Raw genomic sequence first — 21,207 nt, 5'->3', positions numbered from 1 at the left:
GTTATTACTAAAGTATATAATAAATTAAGGCACTAAGGACATAAGGCTACCTACTTCTACCTTACTAAATAATACTTTTAGCTAGGGATATATACCTAAGTTAGGGAGTTAATTATAAGCTATAAGTTATATTAAAAGGCTTAGTCTAAGCGTATAGATAACCTTTATATCTTAACTAAACTAATCTACTACCTATTTACTTAGGTCTACTTAGGTATATAGTATATTAGTAGATAGAAGGTTATTAAAGCTTACTATAAGTTTTCTAGCTACGTTAAGGTAAGGATCCTTAAGAACGCTACCTCTAAGAATATAGTAAAGTTTCTTTAGGAGGATATTATCTGCTATTATAGGCTCTATAGCACTCTAATTATTAATAGAGGACAAGAGAATATAGGTGTAGTCACTAAGTTAAATTAACACTATAGGACGCACTATAAGGTTATATTAGCGTATAACCCTTAAGTAAATAGGCTTCTTAAGAAGGGACATTAGCTAATTACGCATACACTTTATATCTAGTTAGACTAAGGCTAAGAAGAAGAACAAGAAGAAAGGCTAACGCTAATTTACTATAAAGGTAGTTATATAAAGGCTAATCTTAAGGATGATTTCTCCCTAAGAGGACTTATAAAGAAGAAATTAAGGGACAATTAGAGTAAGGTAGGGCGATTAGCCTAAAGTAAGGTAGTATACAGGCTAATCAGAAGATCCTAATCCTAATTAAGTATAGGGATATAAGCTAGTGTTAATAGGTTTAGAGATAGATATATAGAATTTATCCTTTATACTTATACCTACCTTCTAATTAAACTAAAGCCTCTTTATAATTTACTTTTAATTATAATAATATAAGATAATTAGAAGTAATTACCTACCTAATTAGGGTATAATTATACTTAATCCTATAGTTTAACACTTATAATTAACGTTAATTCTAGATAGATTAAGATAATTTATATACTAATTAGTAAGGAATCTTATATTACTTTTAGTAGTTATAGTGTTCTATATAGTTACTACACCGTAAGAGTCCCTTATACCCTACGCGCTTTTAATAGGTTTTTATAGGTAATAGTATAAAAAGTTACTTAGTTATATAGCTTCTTATAGATTAATAGGCTATTAATTAACTACTTACTAAAGTATATAGTTATAGTAAAAAACGTAATAGATTTATAGTTTTTACTATCTAATAAGTAAATCTTACTATCTTTACTTACTCCTTTAAGATAACTTAGCTTATTACCCTTATAGTTAATAAGAAAATAACTAAAGGTAGTCTATAAAGCCTATATAAAGTAGGTGCTTTTATACTACATAAAGGAGGCTTATTATTTCTCCTTTATATACTTAGTTAACTAATAGCCTAATTTACTATAGATAAAGCACTTTTTAGATAGATTACTATTAGGTAGTACTTTACTACTAGCTAACTATAGAAGGCCTTATAAATAGCCTTACTGTCTCTAGAGGTCTAATTTATAGTTATATTAGCTGTTATACTTATAGTTAACCTAGTATTAGTTATTATTATAATTACTATTAGTAAAGTATTATAGCTATAGATTATAGTAAAAATATAAATTTACTATACTACTACGTAATTATATATAAAGGCTACTAAAGGTAGTAGGCAGATTAAGGATAGTAATAAAGTATTTAGGCACACTATATATTATAATCTACTAACTAGGTGCTATCTAACGTGACTATATAGTATAGAATAGAGGATAATAATATAAGTATATTATTACTAAAGCTTTTACTTTATACTAAAGTTAGTTACCTTAACCTACTTATAACACTATAGTAGTAAGTAAGTAATTACTTATAATAATCTTTATTATATAAGGTACTATTATAAGTAGTTACTTACACTAACTAAGTAATTTATATAATAAGTGCCTTAAGTACTTTAAACTTACTTTTATTAGTGTTTTCTTTAGTAATTAAATTAAAAGAGGTATAATAAAGCTTAGTAAGGTATAAAAAGTGTACTTTATTACCTTTAAAGCGTTATTTAAGCTTTACTACTATTATATTAAAATTATTAAAATAACTAAGTAATAAGGTAGTATAATACTTATATAGCTCTCTTTTAAGTATTACTATTACTACTATACTATAGTAGTTTTATAGTATACCTATATAGATATAAAGATTATAAAAAAAGGGTAACTTTAAGTTAATAGTTTTATATAAGCTACTACTATATATTAAACTTAGATTATTTATATAGAACTTTATTAAGTTTATTAACCACCTTAGTATTAAGCTACTTTACTTATTTACTATATTAGCTATTATAATAGGTATTACTACTAATAAAAGTTATAGTTAAACTTAGGCTTTATAAATTATTACTATTATATAGGGTATTTATAGTAGTAAGGCTAAAGAAAGTATAAATAATAAGTTATTATATAAAGTTACCTAAGTAATTAGTAATAATTTATAGGCTATAGCTTATTTAGCTACCTTTACTATAGTAATTACCTTAATAGGTAATACTACTATACTAGTAATCTCTTTATAAAAATTATTATCTACTAAGCGCTCTCTAAATCCTTTAACTTTTTATATAGTAGTCTTAATTATCTTTTTATTCTAGATAATAGTTTTATTATCTTAGATAACTTAGTAAAGATATACTATAATTATAAAGTTTTTTACTTAATTAATTTATACTTTATAGCTTATAAGGTACTTATATAGCTTCTTAAGTATTTTATATAGTAAAAAGGTAAAATTCTTAATTTCTTAATTTTTAAAGTTAACTTATACTTTAGCTTAAAGAATACTATATAAATAGTTATTTACCTTATACTTAGTAATATAATATATAGCTATAATAGTAAGGCTATTATATTACTTAGCCTTAGTAAGATCCTTTAGTATATTTATAATATAATCTTTTCCCTAAAGATTAAGAATAATATACTTCCTAAAGTTACTTAGTATAAGGTATAGGTTACTTATTATAGCTACTAGCCTTATAGTATTATATAGCTTTATATACTTATTATAGATTATTATAAAGTACTTAGTTAATTTATTTTCTTATATATTACTTATTCTTTCCCTATACCTACTTATCTTAGTTACTTATTTATAATTACTCTTTATTAGCCTAACTACCTCTTAGTTATAAGCGTTTTTCTTAACTATTATTAAAAGGCGTATATGTCTGTTAGAGGATTTACTACTAGTAGTATAAATAATTATAAAGACTTAAGGTTAAATAGAAACTTAAAAAAAGAAGGCTTATAGTAAGCTTATAGATAACAAAGGCTATTATATTAGTAATATAAAATAATTTAAAGAAAAGTAAAAAAAGATATATAAAAAAAAGTTAGTAAGCTTTATAGGCTTATAATAAAAGAAAAGTAAAGAGTAAATAATTACTAATTAATAGTAGGTTAGTGCACAAAGTAAGGTGTTTTTTATAGTTAAATAAGAGACTTCTTATATAATAATAAAGTTAATCTAATTATATAAATAATATAAATTTATACTGCTCTTACTATATTAAGGGGATATAACTACTAGGTAATATAAATTAACCTATAATAAGCGTATAGCGTAATCTTACTATAAGAGTATTTATAAATAGAATTCTTAGTAACTAATTAGGGCTACTATAAATAATTAATAAAAAAATTACCTTTTCTTATAAAAACCTTACTAATCTATAGTATCTTATAGTAGTAGTTACTATAAAAGTTAACTACTAATTAGTATTAGTTACTACTAGGGTAGTAATATAGTTAACTATATATATTAATAGAAGTAATAAATAATAGAGGTAACTAGTAGTTCTAAATTATATATAAAGAAAAAAAAACTATTATAGGATTACGTAGTCAATTCCTTGTGTAATATACCTGTAGATCTAGTAGATCTACAGTGAATTAGCTGTAGTTATTCTGGCTAATTAGCGTTAATCTATACCGCTAATATCTAGGCAATAGTCAACATTACAACAAGATTAGATTCTAGGTTTTTGTCTTTAGAGAAAGAAAACCCTCCTTAGTTTTCTTTTAAGAATAAGAGGTTAGATATAACAAAATAGGTCTAAGAATTTAATAATACTAAAGATACTAAAAGATTATAGTTATCTATAAACTATTTTAAAAGATAAAGGTGTTAATGTTTTCTTAAATATAAAAATAAATATATTAATTATATAAATTAGTAATATAAATTATTATCTTTATTATTTAGTATACTATAGCTATTTAATAGTGTTAAGTAATAGCTACTATTTATACTTAATTCTACTTTTTATAGGCTTATTCTTAATATTTATATATTCTTTATTTAGTATTCTTCTTATTATATTTATTAATATATACTTTAACTAGTACCTTTGCTTTACTTATTAGCTTAGTAGAACTACTATTATTATTTATATTAGTATATCTTAGGTCTATAAATAATAATACCTCCTAATAAGTCTAGTTATCTAGTAATAAAGAGAGTAAATGTTATTAATTCTAAAAATAAAAAGGTTATATATAACTAAGAAGGATATAATCTACTTAGTATATTTTCTAATATATTTTTATTTTTGCTAATGAATAAAGGCTTATTAAGGTTAACTAGGTTTCCCTTTTTATATCTATAGAAAGCGTATAGCTATTATATCTTTCTTAAGATATCTATAGAGTTATCTTATTACTTACTAAAGTTAATAATATATTATGTTGTATATTTTATGTTATATTTGTTTTAGCTACATAGAAGGGCTAATACTGTACTCTATAGATATAATCTGTATTAGAGAACAGAATCTACCTCTAGGCACTATTAAGAATAGGTAGAGTAATAAGCTACCTAGTAAAAAAAGAGAAGAAATAGGTAAAAAAACTACTACTACCTATAACAATGCCTAGTAGTAATAAAATTTATATATATAAATAGGTCTAGTAATTCTTAGATTTAAACTAAAAAGAAATTTTAAAAAGATCAAGGATTAATAACATAATCCTTAAGAAGGTAATATACATAAAGTAAATAATATATATAGTAATAACTATGTATGTATTAAAGTCTAGAGTATTAAGAATAATAATAATTATAATGCCTTCCCTTTATCTAAATAGGTCTATAAATCCTTTTATTTACTAACCTAGGTTATTGCTAAGGCCTTATCTCTCCTTTAGGTTAGCCTATATAATAAATAACTATGTCTACTATCCTTATTACATTAACCTCTTAATTATAGGCACTTACTCCTTATTTATAAGGTTAAAAGTAAATTTATATATTAAAGAAATTACTACTAGTAGTATAAATAATAATAAGATAAATAGATAAATAATATAATAAAAGAAGGTATAAGTAAGAGATAGGTAAAAAAGAAAAAGTAAGAAGAATAGTATAGTTATTAATAGGTATTTAAAGGATAAAAAAAAGTAAATAAATTAAAGGAATATAAGTAACCTCTGCCTTCTTTACCTTACTTAAAGAATAAAAAGAGATATACTTACTAAGGGTAACACTTAGCTATTAACTTTCTATTAGTAATTAAGAGCTATAATTACTATAGGCTACGCCTAGCTAACAATATAGTATTAAAAGTGTATAAAGGTAAAATTAGTAAAAGGCGTTTATAAATACTATATTAAAAGTAAATAACTTAAGTAGTTTTTACTTAACTACTTTATAGCTAGTCCTACTAGTAAAATCTTATTTAAATAAGAACTTATTTACTTATAATCTTATATAGGCTGTTACTACTATAATAAAATAAAAACTTAGTAAAATAAAAATCTTAATAATTAGAAAAAAAAAGGTTAAAAAATAAAAAAAAAAAGAACTTAAAGAAACTTAGGTATAAAAAAGAAAATAATTATACTAAATACTATAAAAGTTATTAGTAAGTACGTTATATATAAAAAAGAAAACTTTTTTAAAAGTAGTAAAGTTAATAGTAATAGTTATATAATAAATATAGGGCTTAAAGGGTTATTTACTAAGTATTATAAGATCCTAGGTACTAATAATCTTTAGGCTAAGTAATACTTTAATAATTTAATTTAAGCTACTATAGTAAGTAAATTATTATAGCCTTTTCTAATAATCCTTACTAATCTATAGTAGTAGTAACTATAAAGTTAACTACTAATTAGTATTAATATTATAGGGATTATAATTATAGTAGTAGTAATAGTGTTAATTAACTATTAGTTACTAGTTAAAGATAATAATAGAAAAAAGAAAAAGAAGTTATTACTATAGATATTTGTAGTAGTGTAAGTAAGCCACTGAGGTAAGTCACGTGATCGTAGATCACGTGACCATGGATCGGCTCCACCATTAAACAGCTGAATATCCCGACAGGAACCCTGAGACAACGTAAAATATCATGGATATTCCTAAATCACCCCCTTTAATTAATTTACGTCACTGGGTTTCTGCATTGAAAGCCACATTCCCATCAGTGAATGCTTCGCTGACTCAACTTCAAATTCACGCTATGCACTGTATTAGGGTCTACTCTGAGTGCAACCAACAGCCACGCTAGCTACCAGCTTGGACAGTGGCTTATCAGTGGCTGAATGGCCGTTTGAGGCGAGTTCATGGGCAGATGATGCAATTTCCGTTGACACAGGTAGCTTAGAAACTAACCTGAAGACCCAAAGATCAATTTCAGCACATATCATTATCATCAGTCATTGCTGCTTGAACAAACGTCATGGCTTTTTTTGAACCAAGAAGAGCACCGTTCATTCGGCAATCCTACCTTGGGGCATTAGTCGGCAAAGGTCGTCAGCCAAACCAAGGTGGACGCCATGGCATACTATAAGATTGAGCTGCAATTAACTATGGAGCCGAAGGACAACTTGGCGAATTCAAAGAGCCTCGGAAGAAGTATTTGTGTGGATCCTACAGTCCACTGCCTAGCAAAAGGGGGAGGACAGGATTATGAGCGAGCGGATATGATGGTGACAGGCATTGATCACTTCGCGGGACACTATGAGGTGGCATGGAGATACGCTGTACTGCAGCAATTCATCGTCAAATGATGCGAATAAACTGTGTAAACGTTGATTGCATCGTGAGACTTGAATCCCTCCACCACGAGCAGCGAATCGATGTTCATGAGTGGATATCACCATTTGATAGTGATGCTGATGGCTAACTCAGGTTGCCTTCTTTGAGAACCATCAGATCCAAGTGTGAAGTTTGAATACGAATGTGTGTATTTTTGCAGGTGAAGTAAATGAACCATTGTTTGCGCAGCCATCACATATGGCACATGCGTTTCAAAAGACCATCAGCCTCCTCCATACGCCTCCTCATCAGGCTCCGACTCCCTGCCAGCGTCGCCTCCTCTGCCTCGGTACCCCACTCAATCGATTCTTTCACCGCAACCATTGCCAACGACATCAATGGAGCGAAAGCGTCGACTGTCCTCCATGTTCGCATCATTGCCTTTGGACGATTGACCGTACGTCTTCTGCAAGACGTTCTCGGACGCGCCGCTTGTGAAGCCTGATTACAGGCTTCCGACAGAATCGAGCGTCTTGAAGCCCTGAAGCGACATCGAAGCGCCACTGGTGACATGGTACTGCAAACCATCTCCATGAGAGAGATACACGTCGAACACCAGCCGGCGTGCTCTACTTGCGCGTTGATAGGCCAAAGCTGCATTTCCATGTGTGCTTCGCTTTCTTGTTTGTAAATTTGCTGCAGGTGGGTGCATCTTCAGATCGCCCGGGAAACGCCAAAGCCTGGAGAACCCTGCTAGTGGAGCAGTACATCTGGGGGATTGCAGAAGAGTGTAGAGCTTCTTTCACAAGCCATCGCGCACGCCTGCAAGCCCAAGGAGACGGATAAAACTCGATACTCATCATGTGCCAGTGCGGCCTGTCGTCGAGGCATCTTGCCGGTGACCAGTCCTGATCGTTTGCTTCCTTTATTCAACTTCGTTTTGTCCCGTTCCATTTCATCCATTATCAGCGCATCGTCGCTTCTGGGCATGATGCTCGTCATCGTCATCGTCGTAGTCCGGATCGCGCGCTCGTTTCGGCCCGCAGGGGATCAAGGCTTGGGAAAGACGCTGCTGGAATGTTGCGTATGGTTCGTATTCGACTGTCCTGGCATGAACCTGGAACTCGGCGAAGGGGGGTGGAGGACGGCGAGGATGTGCGAGCTTGTCGAGGAATGAATTCGGAATTTCGGCCGTGTAGATTGTCATTCGGGACTTGTTGTCGATATCACTGAGCAGCACGTGAACCTGTGACAATCATTAGAGCCAAACATCAAGCAAACAATGATACACGCTGCTGCCTGCCAGCACTCACTCGGTGAATTGACTTGTGCGGGGCCGAGCGACACTGATGCTGTGCCAAGGCAATGAGAATGGCAGTGACGTAGGAGTCGTGAGCTCTTTGGCCACGCTGCAGAATCGCCAGCCGGGTGTTGTAGAGTGACCGTGTAATGCTGTTCCATGCTTGGCACGATTCCTTGAGATATGTGCTGCGTGCGTCGCGGATGCTCGAGGCGTCCAAGTAGGATATCGAGGATTCGGTCGGCTTTTGGGACGGAACAGAGATGGTATTTGCGCCAAAGACTAGGCAACGGAGGCGTATTTGATTCTTCTCGAAGCGGAGGACGCAAGGTGTGCTGTTCATTCGATGACACGTTAGCCTTTTGCGCCTGATGACATTCTGGCTGGACCATGGGAGGGGGGATGCTACCTGGTTGGCGCGGCGCGTACTGCCCTCTTGAGGACTAGAGCGCGGATCATGGCCTCCTTCACGCTCACCATGGGGCTTCTGGCCAGGACCTTGGCCCACCGCGCATGCTCTGGGAGGGACGGTCGAGGAGGCAGGGTCGAAGCGGAGTATTGCTTGGTTTTGGGTTGGTTGGCACTGACGTTGGAGTCCAAGTTGGATAGAGGGCGCCGGCTGCGGCAAGATGAGTTTCCTCGTCCTGTAGAGTTTGGGCTGGCAACTATGCGGATTCCATCTTGGCATGTGTCTTGGGACGACGGGGGGGGAGAAGCGGGTAGAGGAGGTATGTCAACAAAGGGACATCTGAGGAGATCGAGATGGCGTGAAGTCCATAGCAGCGGGTGCACCTGAAGTCTCTCACGCGGGTGTGATTGCTGAAGCTGGCGCAACGAGAGAGTATCGTACGACTGCACAGCCATTGCCATGTGCAGCGTGTGGATGTTGGGCGAATTGGCGACCGGTGATGGTGGGGTTGGAGGTTAATGGAATCAGAGCCATCGTTGCGCGTTGGACTCCCGGTAATGTGACGTGACGTGCCTGACACTAAAACATGTGAATGGTGGAGCGCCAGGTTGGTGAATGCAGGGAGGGGTACGTGCAAGGGACCAGAAGGTCACGTGGTGACTTTCTCGCGTGTCCAGGCACGCCTGACGTAATTATGGATGTGCGGGATCTCCAGGCTTTGTCAGCTGACACCGCCACATCCCCAAAGGTGGCTTTGTGTTGGCTATGATGCGCACGGACAAAGCGGATGTGGCTAGAATACGGAGTAACCTTGTACAGTACGGATACAGAGTAAAAGGATGTGGCCGCAAAAGCCAACCCGGTGCAGCAACCAACCAACAGCAACCAACTGGGCCGCCCCTCACTGCAGAGGTAGAGATTCACGATTCACACTCTTCTTCACTTTGCTCACAAGCCACTAATCAGATAACAGGTCTGACACAGCCTGCCGGGAAAATTGCACTATGGGAGAGGAATACTACTTCCACCGTGTATCCACACCGATTGCCTACAACAGTGAGGCCAAACCTGATGGCGACTGGCTCAAAAGCCTCAACAGGCTTGGCGCTAGCACATGGGGCCGTCCGCAGCTGGTAGCTTTACGAGTGCTTGTTGTAGAAACGGACGCAAGCCTTCTTCCATCCCTTAATGAGGATAAAGACTTTGTTGAGGCTTCGTCAATGCTACGTTTCGACCAAGCTTCCGAGTCTGATCCCCGGCAAGAGGATGATCGTGGAGAACCGACGAGGGCGAGGGCGCTTTTCAAATTAGTGAAAGGTCCACCGTACCATGACCGTGTCACTCGCAGTGTGCGGACAGAATATGCCCTCCGCCGTGACCCCCTTGGCAGTGTATGGGCTGCGATGAACCGTCTGTGTTTGTCTGGCGAGACTGATGATTCCATCGATTCACGGGACGAGGAGGGTGATGATGTGCACGAGGCCCACGAGACGCCCTCAATGGGCAGTTCTCCGCCCGTTGGCGGCATATCAGGTGTGAAGCGGGACCTCTCATTTTCGCCGTTACTCGAACAACGTCCAAAACGGCAAGCAACCCAGGCGCCGTTGGCACCCACGTACAACAGAGAAGAGTTGACTGAAGCTATCGGACCATCCTCGCCATCCCAGCATCTTTCGTCGTCGCAATCTCATATCCCCCAGGAAGAAGCCGTAAAATCGCCACAAAGACCTGAAGATTTGACTCATCGATTTGCAAGCGAGTTCATCCGGTACGTCCTTGAACACCTTCCACAAAGCGACTGGTCTGACTCGGATGACTTTGCCGTGGATTTCGATGATCTCAAGCTCGAATTGCACTGTCGCATTCAGAGAGAAATCGCCTACAGATCTATTGACGATGGGGGGTTGTCCCTCGTTCAGGACTTTGGCGAACGCTTGGGTCGCGTTGCAATCCTCGAGACCAAGGGACACCTTGGTAAGATATTAGACGGCGTGCCAAAACTGTCAGATGAACGGTTCGCCCAAATCATAGGACAAGCCGTATCAATGCGGCTGGCGCGAAGAAAGTGGGTAGGGCCACAAGATACGTGAGTAGGCTCTTGGACGTTCATTCTACCTGACCCTGTGACTGGGGACAGATTTAAATATTCAGATTACTTACTCTTGTCTAGCATCTTCGCCATTGCCGCCGCACGATATTACATGCGGTTCTTCGAGGTGCACATCACCCAAGACTACGTTGACCAGCTTGAAGTAAGCGAGAATCACCAGCATGCAGCTGCAGAGTTCATCAAGGTAAAGGCAACCAAATGGTTTGACCTCCGAAACGAAAGGCCTCGAAACCATGCTATTATCAATATTGCGGGCATCGTCAGCCAAGGCTTCAAGGCAGCAGGAGTCTCGTGAACCTGGTAATCATGACATATCTTCAAGTTTGGTCGATAGTGACCTTTCGGATGGAGGAAACGCCAATCAATTGGAACCAATTTGTTAGTATCACAGGGATCGCAATCGCAGTAGCAGCAATAGTGTCAATTAACTATTAGTTACTGGTTAAAGATAGATAATAAGAAAAAGAAGAAGAAGTTATTACTATAGATATTTATAGTAGTGTAAGTAAGCTGCTAAGGTAAGTTACATAATTATAGATTACGTAACTATAGATCAGCTTGTCAAATATGCAAAAGAAGTAGAGCTCCTGCTGGCTGTTGCACATCTATGAGAATTTAGGCCATATATACCACTTTTGACACACCCCCCCAGCTTTTACAGAAGGTACCAATTTTTCTGTTAGAGCTGGTTTATAATCTAGAGGGCGGCTAAGTAATATATGCCTATAGTAGGGGCAGGGTTGGGTCTGACGCGAAGGAATACCCTGTTGCTGCCTTCTGCTGCCTACATAGGAAATCAAACACGGGTCTTCTAGAAATCCTGTATACAGTAGATTAGGTTATGTGAGATATACACAGTGCCACTAAGTAAATAAGACTCTTAATTATTAAATATATAAAAAATGTAGAGCTCCTGCTGGCTATTATATATCTATAAGAATTTAGGCTATATATACTACTTTTAACATAGCTTTACTATTAGCTAAATATCTTAACACTAGTAACTTTCTAAAGTAAAAAGAAATTACTATAAATAGCCTAGATACTGCTTAGTAGCTAAAAAGCTTAAAAACATAATAAAAATTGAAAGCCTAAAAGTATTTAATACTTTTTATTTATATAATTTATTATATAGCTTAAGAAACCTATCCCTTTATACTAATCTAAACTATTCTATTTTTAACTAGTTATTCTAGTGCCTTATTAGGTAATAATTTAGTAAATCTATTAATAGGATTATTATTACCTTGTATTTATTATACTTTATAAATCTTATGTTACTTATATAACTACTAAAGGGCTATAATATTAATTATAAGCCTTTTTTTTTATAGTTCTAAGCTTAATAAGACACTTATAAAGTAAATATAAGTTAGTATAAAGAATAGTTAGTATATATAGTAGCTTTAGGTAGTTAGTAACTATTATAATAGTTATACTTAGTATATAAGTAATATTAACACTAGTAATTATACTATAGATCTTAAAGGCTAGTATACTTTAGGTAACTTATTTAAACTTTATTAAGCTAAAGTAAATAATATTACTAGTTATAGTAAATCTATTACCTATAATAGTACTTATAAGTACTTTATTAGTAAAAATAATAATAAATTCTAGCTATAAAGTAAAGTCCTTATTATTTATAAATAATTTATTTATAAAGATAAAAAGCTTTATAAATTTAAGGTTAGGTAAGTAAAATAATAGACTATAGTTAAGGTTACTTATTTACTATATAATATAATAGTTAAGTACCTTAATTTCTTCTGTATTAGGTAACTAGTGTTATACTATAATAAAGTAGTTAAAGTATACTTTAAGCTAGTAAACTAATATAATATATACACTATAGACTTATTACTTAATATACTACTTAGTTACTTATAAAGATTCTTTATTAATAAGTTAAAGTTTTTTACCTTAGCCCTTTTGTTAAAGATAAAGCTTTTTATTAGTAGTTAGAGATACTATACTACTGTTAAAGGTAAGTAAGTTATTAATAGTAAGGATTTACTTCTCCTTAGTAATAAATATAGCCTTAGTAAGCTTATTAGCCTTATAAGTAAAAAAAGATTTATTTAAAAGGGTAATAGTATTATTAGTCTATATATTAATAATCCTAAAGTCTAGGCTCTCTATAGTAGTAATTAGTAAGTATAGATTAAAAGTTAAAGTCTTTATCTAGAGCTTTCCTTTATAATAATAACTATATATTACTTACTAGTAAGTGCTTACCTCTATAATACTATATAATAGCTTTACTATTTATATAATAGTGCTCTTTAGATAAAGGTCTTATATTTATAATAGAAGTTATATAAGAATTATATAATTTAATAAAGTAGTTAACTATATATATACCTAGGTAATATCTTATAACTAGAGTAAGAAATCCTTATTATTATAGATAAAGAATAAAGTAAAAGTAAGAATAAGACACTAGCTAGCTTACTAGATTATAAGTAACTAAGTAAAAATTACTTTTTTACTATTATTAGTGTATCCTTAAATAATAAGGTAGGATTTCTTATATAGTTTTTTATTCTAGCTTTTTACCTTATTAATAATCTATAATTTAAATCTTTATACTTTAGTATACTTATTTTTATTATATTAAATAAAGTAAAATACTTTATAAGTAATAAGCCTTTTAATCTTAGTAGTAGTTACTTACTTAAAGGGCTTCTCTAGGGTAGTAATAATACCCTTTTTTTATAGCTTAATTAATAATAGTTAGTCAGCTTTTTCTTTTATTAAGATATATATTATACTTATAGTAGTAAAAAAGGTAGTAGACCTAATAGTAAAGCTAGTTTTATAAAAAAAATTAATATACTTTTATAAGTAGCTAGCTTTTTGCTTTAGCTATAGGTATATAGTAATAGTAATACTATTATATATTTCTTTAGTAAGTATAAGGACATTAGTAGGTAATAAGGCTACTGCGCTATTATTATTATTCTTTTTATTACTTTACTTATTTACTTTAGATAGTAACTACTATTACTTATTATAAGTATTTTTAAGGTAAGGTTTAATAATAGTTAAATAAAAAGTCTATAGGCCTTAAGGGAGGTTAATAGTATAAGTAGTCTTGTTATTAGTAATAAGGCAAAAGGGGCCTTATTAGCTCTTTTTTTTACACTAGACATAGACCTTAGATTAAAGTAAAAGGGCTACTGTTACAGCAGTATCTAGGCTATTATATCTAGTTATTACCTTATTAATTTACCTTTTTATATAGATCTAGTAAATAGCCTTTATTACTTTTTTTACTACTTTAGCCCTCTTAAGTAAGGTTAATAAAGGTAGTAATAAGTTAAAGATCTATAAATAGGTACTAAAAACTAGTAGTATAAGCACTAGGCTATTTAGGTTAACTATATTATTAATTACCTTAATAGCTAACTAAAGAGTAACCTTAGGTATATAGCCTTTACTATAAAGGATATTATATATATATTAAAGAGGTATATAGTATCTTTTAACTTTACTAATACTATTATAGACTTTAATAAGTATCTTTTTAATATTAATATAGAGTAACCTTACTAACTACTTAAATTTACTAGTGTAAAAGTTTAGGCTAGTATTAGTAATAATCTAGTTAGGTAGGCTAAGGTAAACGTTAATTTAGTATATCTAAAGTACTTTCTAAGTATACTCTATAGTAATGTTTTTAAAGAAATAGACTACTTAAAAAGAGGTTATAGTATTAACTATATATAGGGCTAGGTAATTACTATTAAGGTAGATAATATTAATAATAATTTTATAGTTAAAGTTATATTTATTATTATATAGAGTAAATTTAAAGTAACTAGGTGCCTTTATATTTATTTAGTAATAGTAGTAAACCTTAGTGATTTTCTCTAAGGCTATAATCTTAACTTTGTTACTAGACTATTAAAGGACGTAATAGAGCTATTAAACTAATAAGTAGCTAAAGTAATAATAGATTTACTATAGCTTAATATTAGTAAAATAGTAGTAGGTAATACTTTACTTATATTAATTAAGTAGTATCTATATATAACCCTATTTATAGATAATAAGTATAATAATGTTACCTTAGATTAGCTTATTAGTAAGGCTATTAAATTTAATACTATACTAATCTATATCTATAAAGTAGAGTAGAAATAGGGTATTTAAGGGCATTATATAGAAGGTTAGTATACTAAGGGGGGTTAGTATATTAATTACTTTTTATAATTTAAATAGTTACTACTACTAAAGTAGATTTTTACTTTACCTACTTATAACTTATCTATATCTAGATTTCTATTTATTTAGTAGTAAAAAGTAAGATACTACTTATATTTAGCTATTAAATATTTAGCTACACTAGAGTTAGGTATAATACTATAGAATAAGATAAATAAATATTACTTATTAAGGGTAAAGACGTCTATATTAAGTAGCTTATTATTATATAGATTCTTATATAGGGAGTTATTCTTTATAAGAAAATAAGTTATAGATTAGTTATATAGTAATAAAAAGAGAGTAAGCCTATTAATAGTAAATAAGTTAAAGAACGTTATTAATATATAAAATATAGTGCCTAATTCTTTATTTTTATTACTTTTTATAAGGTTACCTTTCTTATTAAAAGTAAATAGCTTATATCCCTTAAAGTTAGTTATAAAGTAGTTAAAGGCCTTAGGTAAATACTTTATTAAATACTGCTCCTTGTACTTATAGTAGGCTTACTGCTTTTTGTTTTTTAAGTATTTTATTAACTAGTAGTTAGGTTTACTATAAATATAGTATTTCTTTATAAATAATAATAAGGAAGATAAAGGCACTTACTACTATAAATTACTATTAAAAGGGTGCTATAGTGTAAAATTACTATAGCTATAGTTATAGTAGCTAAACTACTAGTAACTTTACTAGCTATTATAGGTATAGTTAGTTTAATACTACTTTTTTACTTCTTTAGTTAAATATTAATATATAGGTTATTTAAATTATATTATATTACTAATTACTAATTAAAGCTAGCTATATACACTAGTAAATATAAATAATAGATTAAAGAAGGTAAAGGAGTATTTCTTTACTTTATAGTAAAAGTTAAGTAATTAGTTATAAAGGGCTACGTTAGATAAGGTACTAATCCTTATAACTGTTCTTATAAGGGTAGTTACCCTTTTAATAAGTAACTTTAGGTATTTAGCCTTACTTTTATTTAGATTATCTAGGATAGTTCTTATTAAATTAGTCCTTTATAGCTTAGTAAAGTATACCTAAAAAGTCTTTTTGTAAAGGTATAGGTGGTGTGCCACGCCTGTCAATAGACCATTCTGGCATTGCCAAAAGATCAATCAGTTCAGGCACTAAGTGCCTGAAATGCACCACACATGGCCTTATAAAGGGTAACCAGGCTAACCCCTTACAATTGCCCCCCTTCTAATGCGACGCGTCCCGAGTCGCTTCAGGCCTACGTACACGCACTGGCGCCGGTAACCATGCGCTGGAGCACAAGGTCATGTTAACCCTGAAGGCCCTGGGCAGCCTGGCGTCTGGCAACAGCTGCCAGACATTGCCTCCCTGCACCTAGTCCCTCTGAGCCTAACGTAAGCTGCCCCTCATTCATGCCTAGCCAACCAATCCACTGATTGATGACCTCCAGCCCCTTAAGGCCTACACTAAAGAGAGTCTCAACAGGCGGGATTCGAACCCAGCCCCTGTTAACAGCCAGAAGACCCACTTAGTGCCTGAACAATTGTAAAGGTATGGGTGGTGTGCCACGCCTGTCAATAGACTATTCTGGCATTGCCAAAAGATCAATCAGTTCAGGCACTAAGTGCCTGAAATGCACTACACATGGCCTTATAAAGGGTAACTAGGCTAACCCCTTACACTTTTTATTCTTAAAGTTACTTTTTATTTATATAACTATAGTAATAAAGTTAGTTTAATTATAAAGGTAGTTAGTATAGTACTTTATAGCTTTACCTTTAAGTATAATAAAGAAGGCACTTATAAAGTGTTTTTATTAGATCTTAGCCTTTATGTAGTAGTTATAAAAGATTATAAGCTTTAATTTAAGTAACTTATATACTCCTCTGCTATACTTTATTTTATCTAGGTATAATTTAATAAGATTAGTAAGTTAGTAAGTTATAAGTAAGGTCTAGGTAACTATTAAGTTAAAGTAAAGTAGGTTAATATAGGTTATTAATAGATTAAGTAGTAAAAAAATAAAGTTAGGATTATTATATAATAAGGCTAAATTAATAGGTCTTTATTAACCTTTTTAGACTTAAGTAATTTATACTAAGGGAATAAAGACTTAGGAAAAGCCTAGTTAATCTTATACTAATATTATTTCTAGTAGTAGATCTATAATATCTTATATAAAGTTAGGTTCTTTAATCTTTATATAAAAATCCTTACTTTTTTTCTTTTTTTCTTTAATATCCTTAATTATTTATGCTTTTAGGTTATTAGCCTTAAGGGTATTATAGATTTATTTAGTAATAGTTAATAACTTTATAGTTAATACCTATATACCTTTATATATTAGGTAGTCTTTAAATTTAGTAATAGTTTTATAGATAGTACCTTTAAAGGTATTAAGTAACTATTCTTTAAAGTCTTTAGTAGTATATCTTTATAGTTATTAACTATATAGTTATATAAAGCTATATTATATTATTTAGAGTATAATAATAGTACTTAAGGCGTTATATTACTTAACTTAGGTAAGGTCTTTTAGTATATTAACTAGATTAGTTATACTTTATAGCTATCTAATAATAAAGGGCTAGCTATACTCTAGGATAAGATATAGATCCCTAATATCTTATAAATAAATATACTTCTTTACCCTAGCTAGTGCTTACTACTTACTTTACCTTTTACTTAGTTTTCTTTTACTATTATTACCCTCTATTAGCCTTATTAACCTCTTAATTATAGGCACTTACTCTTTACCTATAGGGTTAAAAGTAAATTTATATATTTAAGAAATTACTACCAATAGTATAAATAGTAATAAAATAAATAAATAAATAATATAATAGAAAAAGATATAGGTTAAAGAAGAGGAGAAAGTAAGGAAAATAGTATAGTTATTAATAAGTATTTAAAGAATAAAAAAAGTAAGTAAATTAAGGTAATATAAGTAACCTTTACCTTTTTTACCTTACTTAAAGAATAAAAAGAGATACACTTACTAAGGGTAACACTTAGTTATTAACTTCTTATTAATAATTAAGAGCTATAATTACTATAGGCTATACCTAGCTAATAATATAGTATTAAAAGTATATAAAAGTAAATTTAGTAAAAGGCATTTACTTATAGATACTATATTAAAAGTAAATAACTTAATAAAGTTCTTACTAAACTACTTTATAGCTAGGCCTATTAGTAAAATCTTATTTAAATAAGAACTTATTTACTTATAATCTTATATAGGCTATTACTACTATAATAAGATAAAAACTTAGTAAAATAAAAATCTTAATAATTAAAAAAAAAAGTTAAAGAATAAAAAGAAAAACTTAAAAAACTTAAGTATAAAAAAAAAGATAATTATATTAAATACTATAAAGTTTATTACTAAGTAAGTAGTATATAAAGAAAAAGACTTTTTTAAAAGTAATAAAGTTAATAATAATAGTTATATAATAAATATAAGGCTTAAAGGGTTATTTACTAAGTATTATAAGATCCTAGGTACTAATAATCTTTAGGCTAGGTAGTACTTTAATACTTTAATCTAAGCTACTATAGTAAGTAAAGTACTATAGTCTTTTTTAATAATTCTTACTAATTTATAGTAGTAGTAACTATAAAGTTAACTACTAATTAGTATTATTATTATAGGGATTATAATTATAGTAGTAGTAATAGTGTTAATTAACTATTAGTTACTAGTTAAAGATAAATAATAAAAAACAAAAGAAGAAGTTATTACTATAGATATTTATAGTAGTATAAGTAAGCTGCTAAGGTAAGTCACGTAATTATAGATTATATAACTATAGATTAGCTCTACTATTAGCTAAATATCCTAACATAATTCTTCTAGACATAGTGTTTATTAGAACACTACCTATAAGCTCTATATTATTCTACTATACTTACTTTACTCTCCTAGAAATAAACTACTAGATTAAGCCTTAATAGAACCTAAAGCCTAGACTAGTAACGTAAATCTACTAGGATAGCTCTCCCTCTATTAAGTAATATAAGTAATAGAAATATTTATATTTAAAGGTTACTTAGATTTAACTTCTTTTTTAAAGCTATTTAGGCACGTAAAACTACACACTATAGGACAATAAAGATTAATATACTTCCCTCTAAAGTAATAGGCCTAGTATTAAGTGCACTAGATTACTAGAAATTTTAAATAAATAATTTAATAACAGCTATTATTATTATTACTTTATGCCCTTAGTTATAAAATCTATAATATAGCTTCTTTTAAGCTAGTGTATCTTATTCTAACTACCTTTACACCTTAATTAGGTGTATAGGAGCTAAATAGCGCACTAATATCTTAAAGTAGGAGGCTAATCCAAAAGATCCTTAAGACAGGCATTTAGTATTATTAAAATAGATATATTAATGGAGGGCAGGCGTAGTTCTAGACACGTCTGCCTTTAACAAGCAAGATATCTTACTAATTATGTCTAAGATAATCTATTTATAAGTATTTAAGTAGCAGCTAAATTAATATTCTACCTAAGCCTCTATAGCTAGGCTCTTATAGTTACTATAGTAAGGCTTAGAATAAGCAAGCTATAACACCAGTTTATAAGTAAAGCTAGTAAGTAGAAGTATTAATAGGACCTACTTATAGGATATAAAAGTAATATATATAAATATAAACCATTAGGCTTAGATTTAGAAAAAAACCTGTTTTCTAAAACAATAAAGTTATATATTAGTAAAAGATACATATATACGTTTCCATAAAAACAGAAGAAATGTCACTATATGTAAGCAATTAGTATTTGTTTCTATAAAAACTAATAACCCTTACTAAAGTACTACTTCTTATACTCTATTAAATATATATAGTTAGGTAGTATAATCTATATATATATATTAACTTAGAGCTATAGTTATTTAAAGCTTAAGGTAGGATAGCTTTATTAATATATATAAAACCTATAATCTAGATTCTATAATCTATAACCTATATATAGTTCTATATAAACATATCTCTAAGTAACCTATATATCTAAAGCAAAAGGCTGTAACCTATAATCTAGATTCTATAATCTATATCCTCTATACGTTTCTATATAAACGTATCTCTAAGTAACCTATATACCTAAAGCAAAAGGCTATAACCTATAATCTAGATTCTATAATTTATATTCTCTATACGTTTTTATATAAACGTATCTCTAAGTAATCTATATACCTAAAGCAAAAGGCTATAACCTATAATTTAGATTCTATAATCTATATTCTTTATATATTTCTATATAAATATATCTCTAAGTAATCTATATACCTAAAGTAAAAGGCTATAACCTATAATCTAGATTTTATAATCTATATCCTCTATATATTTCTATATAAACATATCTCTAAGTAACCTATATACCTAAAGCAAAAGGCTATAACCTATAATCTAGATTTTATAATCTATATCCTTTATATATTTCTATATAAACATATCTCTAAGTAATTTATATACCTAAAGTAAAAGGCTATAACCTATAATCTAGATTCTATAATCTATATCCTTTATACGTTTTTATATAAATATATCTCTAAGTAATCTATATACCTAAAGTAAAAGGCTATAACTTATAATCTAGATTTTATAATCTATATCCTCTATATATTTCTATATAAATATATCTCTAAGTAACCTATATACCTAAAGTAAAAGGCTATAACCTATAATCTAGATTTTATAATCTATATCCTTTATATATTTCTATATAAACGTATCTAAAGCTTACTTATAAGTCTATAAGATAAAGTATAGACTTTACTAAGTAATATAATAAGGCCTAGGCAGAGGGATAACACTTTACTTATATTCCTCCTTATTATCTCCTGCTTAGGCTAACCTTAAATACTTTTCCCTCTTCCTATAGTTCTTACCTTAGTAGGCCTTAGTAGACTAAGTAATAGTAAGTAGAGCTCCTACTAGAATCCTAGTTAAAGCTATAGAACTATAACCTTTCTATAGGTTATAAGATTATAGTCTTAACTTAATATGTTATATATATTAAGTATTTTATTAAGAGCTATACTATAGAGGTCTTTTACTATTACTAGGCCCTCCCTTAAAGCTAGTATAACATAAAGTCTATAATATCCTTTTACTAACTAAAAGTATCATCTTATATCGTCCTTTATCTTAAGGTATCTCTCAAAAAGTACTCGTAATAA

The 21,207-nt window shown here is 30.6% G+C and overlaps 2 protein-coding genes across 2 annotated transcripts; one reads left to right on the top strand and one right to left on the bottom strand.

The window, feature by feature from the left end:
- Window positions 1-7,957: 7,957 nt before the first annotated feature.
- Window positions 7,958-9,166, bottom strand: GLRG_11917 (uncharacterized protein; the record flags this gene model as incomplete). Its single annotated transcript, XM_008102598.1, has 4 exons — window positions 7,958-8,248; window positions 8,316-8,546; window positions 8,732-8,921; window positions 9,153-9,166. 4 exons carry the CDS (start codon window positions 9,164-9,166, stop codon window positions 7,958-7,960), a joined length of 726 nt encoding a protein of 241 aa, XP_008100789.1.
- Window positions 9,167-9,715: 549 nt separating this feature from the next.
- GLRG_11916 (uncharacterized protein) lies at window positions 9,716-11,116 on the top strand (the record flags this gene model as incomplete). Its single annotated transcript, XM_008102597.1, has 2 exons — window positions 9,716-10,797; window positions 10,882-11,116. The coding sequence occupies 2 exons, from the start codon at window positions 9,716-9,718 to the stop codon at window positions 11,114-11,116; spliced, it is 1,317 nt and encodes a 438-aa protein (XP_008100788.1).
- Between the last annotated feature and the right edge of the window lie 10,091 nt (window positions 11,117-21,207).

Source organism: Colletotrichum graminicola, assembly GCF_000149035.1.
Source record: "Colletotrichum graminicola M1.001 genomic scaffold supercont1.187, whole genome shotgun sequence".
NCBI lineage: Eukaryota > Fungi > Ascomycota > Sordariomycetes > Glomerellales > Glomerellaceae > Colletotrichum > Colletotrichum graminicola.
This window is presented reverse-complemented; position numbering and strand designations above follow the sequence as displayed.